An 8,639-nucleotide genomic window follows, 5' to 3' on the forward strand; every position below is an offset into this window, starting at 1 on the left:
GAAACTATAAGGTATTAAGGTCATTGATTTTTTTGCTTGAACTTGGTACATACCACGAGAATCATTACTACTTAGACAAACTTTGAAATGATGTCCACATCACACTCATGGGTTAAGGATTCTCTATATAGGAATTGTGTGGTGCATATCATTCCATTAATTTCCCTAAATCCCTAAAGGAAATTGTTCTATGAGAAACATTATTGACCTTAAACCATGTTCTAGGCTCTAAGATCCATCACCACTATTGAAAACCTCAAAATAATATGCATGTATCATGCTTACAGTGAAATATTTCCTCTATAGGGACTTTTTGGTTATTTAAGCCCTATGCATGGGTTATGATCCTTATATATAATTTTCAGTGCTAATGTTATTCGTTTTGTAGCTGAAACTATGGTTTTATCCCTTAGCAACATCCCTATAGTGAAAACCCTTACAATGGTATGCACATCCCACTAGTTGTCTAAATATTATCTCTATACTATGTGCATGGTGGTGTTGGTCTCTATGAATGGCATGTGAGCCTTAGAATCATCTAATTAGGTTTATCAACCTAGTTTTTCTTTCAAAAGTTAAGAGCCTAGTTTTCACAAACAAAAAAATAAGAAATAAAAAATAAAATAAAATCTTGGTCACTAAGACCTATCCTTATTTCATGAAACCTTAAAATGGTTCCCATATCCCAAATATATGATAAATGTTTCCTTTATATGTCCTAGATAGTGGCCTGGACCCTATGCATGGCCCATGTGCCTTAAAGGAAACTACTAAGGTCTAATTCATCACATTTCTACCCCAAGTCACCATTGATGCCCTAGTACCCATGTTTGTTCTATCATTTTCATTTTCTTTTTGTATTAGGAGAATCAGTAGAACTACCATTTGTCATTGGGGAGGCTTGATATCAAGTTGGAGGAATTACCCCTATTCTTTTAAGCCTAATGCAACCACCCACAAGCCATATTTGGTGGGTTAAACAAGTTTCAAACCTAGATATAACACAAATGTTAATAAAAAAATACTTTTCGATACATGATGTCTACCATTCAACCTAACCATGTATTTTAAATAATGATCCTATCCCACCAATAAAACATGTATTCCCTTTATAAAGTCTATATTATTATTTGAACTCCTACCCATTGAAACTTACAAGTAATTTCTAAAAACCTAAAAACTCGGTTTTTAACCTTAAATTATAACCTAAGAAATAATTGGTTGGACCTAAGAACTTAATCTTTAATCTTGAATTATAACCCACCACAAAGTACGTATTTTGTTTTAATGTCAAACTTTGCTATGTAGATTTCCTTTTTATAGCTTGTACGTTGATTTTGGCATCGTCAATGAGCCATTAGAGCCACTATTAGGACCAAAGTCCTCAATTTATTACCCCAAACCATGGGTTTTGTGTGAACGCCATTTATTCTAGGTCGTCCCCAAAATATTTCTTCTCTTTAGATTATATATACGCCACCAACGCATTTAATTAATATGCATGGAAAAGTTATCTTCGGAGACCAGTGTACTATTGAGATATCCATTAACATGGCGTGCGAAAGCTGGCGGGGCCATCCACTCGGGACGACCATAGTTTGTGTGTTAGCAACTCTACTGGTCGTCGCAGGCGTGGCATTTCTGATAGCATCGCGGGCAATTCTTCCCCACGAGCCCAAATACTATGTGGACGATGCCTCCGTCTCCCAATTCAATCTCACTTCCAATGGGTTTCTCAATGCCAACCTTGATATCAACATCGCGACGAGGAATCCCAGTGGAAAAATCGCCATTTCTTATGAAAGCCTCCGAGCTTATCTGTTATACAAAGAAAAACAGATAGGGTGGGCCACCCTTACCGTGTTCTATCATGGTCACAAGAACACTACCTTCCTGCAAGCGAACGTAACCGGGCGAGGGGTGGCACTGGATCCGAGTTCTGCCAATGATCTGAAGCTTCAGCAGGCAGCGGGTACGCTTGATTTGGATCTCGAATTGCAGGGCAGGCTTCGATTCAGGGTGGGCAGTTGGAAATCTAAGCGTTACACCATGGAAGTAATTTGCCACCATGTCATCGTTGGTGTCAATGGAGGTGTCTTCAAGCCTCTGCAATGCAGAGTCGCCTTCTAGTTATTATTGCCTGTTTTTTTTGTGTTTTCTTGCTGTGTGTTTTTCTGAAATTTCCTTTACTCGATTTCTCTCATCACTATCGACTGTATACAGTTCCTACGGTTTATTATTTTTGCATGGTGATTGATGAATGGATTAAGGATATAGGGCAGGGTTCGATTCAAGGTGGGCAGTTGGAAATCTAAGCGTTACACCATGGAAGTAATTTGCCACCATGTCATCGTTGGTGTCAATGGAGGTGTCTTCAAGCCTCTGCAATGCAGAGTAGCCTTCTAGTTATTATTGCCTGTTTTTTTTGTGTGTTTTTTTGCGGTGTGTTTTTCTAAAATTTCCTTTACTCTTGGATTTCTCTCATCACTATCGACTGTATACAGTTCCTAGGGCTTATTATTTTGCATGGTGATTGATGAATGGATTAAGGATATATGGCATTAATTTGATTTGTGACTGTATACAGTTCCTAGGGTTTATTATTTTTGCATGGTGATTGATGAATGGATTAAGGATATATGGCATTAATTTGATTTGTGAATGGATTAAGGATGGATGGCATTAATTTGATGTGAGAAAGTTTCTAAGATAACAATACATATGGATTTGTTGTGTAGGTGTAAGCTTGTGAATAATAACAATACATATGGATTTGTTGCGTAGGTGTAAGCTTGTGAATAATAAAATAAAATGATTGTAAATAATAAAATAAAATGATAAAAATTGTGTGTTATTTTGTGATTTCAAATGATTTTTATTATTTTGATATTTTATTTTTTTAATTATGGTAAGATAATATTTTTTGAATTTAGGGTTTTGTGATCTATAATGAATTAAAAAAAGTTTTTAGACAGAAATTATATAACAGAATTTTTTGGTCCATGGGTTTGGAACCAATGGTCGTGAAGAGGCAGACCATGACAACTACTTAAATAGAGAGCAATTATATTTTATTTTTTAATTATGCTAAGACTATATTAGTCTAAATTGATAAAGAAAACTAGATTTATTAGTGTTTTTATTTTTATTTTTATTTGAAAAATAATTATAAATAATTTGTTTATGGTTTATAATAAATAGTGATAATGTGTGATTAAAAATTTGCATAAAGCTTTATGTAGGTATAAATCTTTTTATTTTAAGGGTTGGTTTGGCCTAACATAATTTGGATGTTCACGTATTTTTTACTATTTAAATATATTTAGGTTGGGATAAATGTTATTTTGATGTTGATAGATAGACTAACTAACTAGCAAACAAAAAGTTATATAAGTAATTTGTTAAATCTTATTTCTATAAAAATATGAATAAATTTAAAAGTTAATATCATTATGTAAATTTCAAAATTGTTAGATAATGTATTTTTATTTTTATATATGTATTACTTAATTTTAAAATATTTGTTGCTATAGTACATTTTGAACAACATTTAAGGAGATTGCTCTTAATTATTTGTGTAGTTGGGTACCACAAGGAAGGGAATAATTAATCCTCCTTAGTTAGGGTCATGAGATATTGGGATAATTACTATTGTTGGAGCCCAAAAGTATATTAGAGAGTTATAGCATGTAACACTCCTTTGTCCTAATTACACGGTCACCTTTTTTAATGAGCTCATTTATGGTGGAATCATAACTCTTTTAAGGTTTGCATATCCATAGACAAATGGATAATAACATATGGAATTTCTCTCGTAAGGCATAATTCAACAAGTTTGATGGTATTGATCTATTAGGATAGGTCACCCAAATGTGACATTGACTTTTCAGCCAAGGCATTATTGATGAAACGATGAAACTTAGGGTGGTGTCTTGTATCTAGATCTAGAATGATGGTAATGGTAGGAATGGCATAAAAAATCATGTGGGATATATCACCTAGAGTTAGTTTATAAAAGCTATCCATTTACATTTGACTATTTGGGGTGGCTCACCAATTTACACCAATTAGGATTAGTCATAGATGTTATGACAAATTTTGAGAAACTATTCATTCATATAGAGAACTTAATAGATACCTTTTATAAAAAAGAAGTTTAATTAGTGGCCTCAAAGAGCATATTCAATCACAATTTACAATTAAACATCTTGTTACATGGTTAGAAGTCACTTATTGAGCCTTAGAGTCAGAGATGGCAATTAATTCATATCCCTTAAGTAAAAATGATATCCCCAACATAAATGGAGAACCACTAAAGATGTGGAATCTATTATAATTGTGATGAAAAAATTGCTCTAGGTCATTAGGGTAAAGAACAAAAAATGTTCCAAATCAATACCACTAATGAGGAAACTAAAACCCAAGAAAATATAAAACACCCATTCACTCAGGAAGATGCCCTCATATCCTTGTATGCATTATTAGACATTTCAACTCCAAAAACCTTGAAACTTGTTGGTACATGAAGCATAAAAAATACATAATCCTCTTTGATAGATACTCACAATTTCATTCAAAAAAGAGTGGTAGAAGCACCCATTGTTTTGTACACCTGAAACACAACTATTAAAACTTGATAGTCAATGGAGTTATGATTAACGTGGGGGTAGATGTGAAAATTTCAATGCAAAAACGATCTATTTCCCATTGATATGGGTGGTTTTAAAATAGTATCGGGGATAGAATGGCTATGCATGTTGGGATTAGTCACCATGGATTTCAAAGAACTCTATATGAGTTCCACTAAAAAGGGTTATATACACACCCTTCAAGGGATTCAAGTCTTTCCTAAAATTTTCAACTCTCATTTAATGGAGAAGTTATTAAAGAAATATTATTTTAACATTATTTCCAAAATTAATTCTTGTCGATAATATAACACAAGAAATCACCTAAAATTATAACTAGTTCTTGAAAAACATAACTAGGTATTTGAGGCACCAAAAGGTTAATGGTCCTTTCAAGGAGAGCATTACCATGGCATTCCTCCAATTTCAACAACTCAACCACCAAATGTGCATCCTTATGAATTCCATTTTGCATGAAATAATGAAACAAAAAATATCATTTGGGAACTATTGGAGGCATGGGTTGTATGTCCCAGTAGAAGCCTTTACTCATGACCAATAGTTGAGATGTTAAAGAGGGGAGGCACTTGGCACACATGTATTCATTTTTAGGATATCAGGTTATGGATGATCAAGGACAAATTTTCCATCCAATTTATTGATGATCTCCTGTATGAACTTCAGGGAGAATTTTTTCACTAAAGCTTCAGTTACATTTAGGATACCGCCAAATCAAGATGAAAGAAACATACATCCCTAAAACAACCTTTAGAACACAAAAAAGGTCATTATGAGTTTACAGTGATTCATTTCGGTCTTTGTAATGCTCCATCCACATTATAGATCCTCATGAACAAGATTTTCAAACCCTTCCTATGTAATTTTGTGTCAAGGTATTCTTTGATGATATCTTGATTTAAAATAAAGCATGGGAATTACAAACATAGAATGTTGATCATTCCTTGCAACTATTTAGAGATACCCAATTACTAATGAAGTGCTCCAAATGTGTTTTTTAGGCTCCTAAGGTTGAATGTTTGGTCACATTTTTAACTCATGAAGGACTACAAGTTGATCCCAAGAAAGTGGTAGCTATGTAGGATTGGCCCCATAATAGAATACTCAAAATATTGAAAGGATTCTTAGGAATTACATATTGCTACAAGAAACTTATGAAAAACTATGGCAAAATTCTATCTCCCATAACTTCAATCCTTAGAAGAATTCCTTTTTCCTGGAGTGATATAGTAGCACATGCCTTCACTAATTTAAAGGATGTAATGTGAACTAGTATGGTGTTAGTAATGCTAGATTATAATAATACTTTTGTATTGGAATGTTATGCCTCAATTATAGATCTCAAAGCAGTATTGAGGTAAGAAGGATATCCCTTGGAATTTTTCAGTAAGAAATTATGGCTACAATTTGGGGAAATCCACATATTAGAAGGAAATTATGTCTATCCTTCATGCAATGGAGACTTGGTACCCATATCTCATAGGGATAAATTTTAATATCAAGATTTACCATCATTGTCGAGAGTACTTGCAAAAATGTTTTCTTTACCAAAACAACATAAATGGTTGATTTAGATGTCACTATATGATTATGAGATCATATATACGAAGGGTAAAGAGAATATTGTGCTTCATTATATATCAAGAAACTTTGAGGAGGATGGATCACACCTTCAATTATCATTACCAAGTCTACGGTGGCTCAAGGAATCCCACAAGAAATGCATAAGAATAGTACTTTAAGGAATCTCATTCAATGGTTTTAGGTAAGCCCAAACCCCTCTAAGTTCTACATGGAAATAAGATACATTTTGGTATAAAATGGTGCATCATGTTGATAGAATATTTATCACTAAAAAAAGGTCTTATAGGGGCTACATTCATCACAACTACATGTCACTTTTTCTTTCATAAAACCTATCAAAAAACTAATTATTCATTCTTCTAAGATGGCACAAAAATAGATATCCAATATTTCATGGCATCATGTGATGCTTTAGAAAAAAAATGATATTGTTAATATGCCAAAGAAATTAAAATCACTACCTATCTCAACACATATATTTGGATATATATTTCAATGGATTTTATTATGGGGCTGACAAACTTTTGCAACAAATTAGTCATTATGGTGGTTGTTGACCATCTTTCAAAAGATACTTATTTTTTCTCTAGTTTATCCTTTCACTCCTTCCTCAATGACCCAAGCCTTCATGGATTAGATATTTAATTTACATGGTATGCCCACTTTCATTGTCTTTGATCAATACCCCACATTCACTAGCAAATTTTTGAAAGATTTTTTTAACTACATGTCATCCTCAAATTGATGGTCAAGTAAAAGTGGTCAACAAGTGCTTAGAAACCCATCGGATATGATTTTCTTCTTAAAAAATGTACCAATGGGCATAATGGTTTCCCTTTGTCAAATGGTGGTACAATGTTCGTTATCATGGAGCTACCAAAATGATATCATATGAATTTGTTTAAGCAATAAAAATCCTTGTCAATGGAATCCTATATACAAAGAACATCCAAGTATCATGCAATAGATAGAACACTTTACACTAGAGATGTCATTATCCATGTCCTTAAGGACAGCTTGGTTATGGTGCAAAATTGAATGAATTAATAAGTTGATTAGCATAGAACCAAATATTATTTTACTAAAGGGGATCACATATTTCTTCACTTGTAACTTTATAAATATAAATCACTCAAAGTTGGATTTCCCTAGATGCTATCTCTTGATTTCTATGGTCCCTATTAGATCATATAATGCATTGATCAAGTTTGATACAAGTTGGCTCTTCAATCCCATTGCAAGTTTCATTTAATATTTCATCTGTTATATTTGAATAAAGTTGTGGCATTAGATTACAAAGTGAAAAATAACCTACTTGAACTTGATGAATAAGGTTTCATTTTCCTATAAAAATAAGTAGTAGTAGATACTAGCAAGGATCAATTGCATCAACACATCATTCGATAAGTATGGAATTGATGGAAATATATACCCGTAGATGATGACACATGGAAACTAAGAACAATTTTGTAATCATTTTCTCACATTAAACCTTAAGTACAATGATACTTTCAAAGGGGGATGGCATGTTAGGTTATTTTCATTACTCCATCCACTTTCTAAAGCCTCATAAACAAGATTTTCAAACCCTTCCTACACACTTTTTTGTTGATATTCTTTGATGATATTTTTATTTATTATAAAGAATGGGAATCACACATAGGGAATGTTTATAATTACTTGCAACACATGAGAGAACCAATTATTTAAAAAATTCTTTAAATTTTCTTTTCGGTATCCTAAGTTTAAATATTGTGGCAAAAATGCAACTCCCCTAACTTCATTTATTAAAAAGAATCCATTTTTTTGAAGTGAGATAGTAGCAAATGTGTTCTTACTTTAAATGGTTCTATGTGCACTACTCTAGTATTAGTACTGATTGAATATAATAATACTTTTGTCTTGGAATATGATTCCTAAAGAAAATGTCTCAAGGTATTATTGATACAAGAAGGATGCCTCTTGGCATTTCACCAATATGAAATTATGTGAGTGCAATTTGGGAGCATACACATATTATAAGGAAATGATTGCAATCATTCATGTTTTGGAGACCCATCACCCATATGTCATAAGGAGGAAAATTGGATCAATATTAACCGTCATAGTCTAAAGTACTTCCTTGAACAAAAGTTTTCTTCGCTACAACAACATAAATGAGTCAATAAGATGTTTAGGTATGAGTATGAGATCGTATATAAGAAGCCTGGCAAACATAATTTTATGGTTGATGCTTTATCCAAATAGTTAGAGGAGGATAGGTCACTTCTTTCCTTATCATTACCAAGACTACAATGGCTCAAGGAAGCACATAAGGAATTTCTATTGAATATTATTTTAGGGAAGCTCATATAATGGCTTCAGATATATCTTAACCCACGCAAAAGCTATAGATAGAAAACAAATATA

The 8,639-nt window shown here is 32.8% G+C and overlaps 1 protein-coding gene across 1 annotated transcript; it reads left to right on the forward strand.

The window, feature by feature from the left end:
* Nucleotides 1-1,551: 1,551 nt before the first annotated feature.
* LOC149180095 (NDR1/HIN1-like protein 10) lies at nucleotides 1,552-2,130 on the forward strand. The gene has a single exon (XM_089413769.1). The coding sequence runs from the start codon at nucleotides 1,552-1,554 to the stop codon at nucleotides 2,128-2,130; it is 579 nt and encodes a 192-aa protein (XP_089269895.1).
* Nucleotides 2,131-8,639: the final 6,509 nt, after the last annotated feature.

This window comes from Pinus tabuliformis, chromosome 3_2 (genome assembly GCF_031772625.1).
Source record: "Pinus tabuliformis cultivar Carrire ecotype Pingquan chromosome 3_2, CPIR1, whole genome shotgun sequence".
NCBI lineage: Eukaryota > Viridiplantae > Streptophyta > Pinopsida > Pinales > Pinaceae > Pinus > Pinus tabuliformis.

Excerpts from the sequence above, each read along its gene's own strand:
- LOC149180095 (XM_089413769.1), top strand. The coding sequence starts at position 1,552 with ATGGCGTGCGAAAGCTGGCGGGGCCATCCACTCGGGACGACCATAGTT.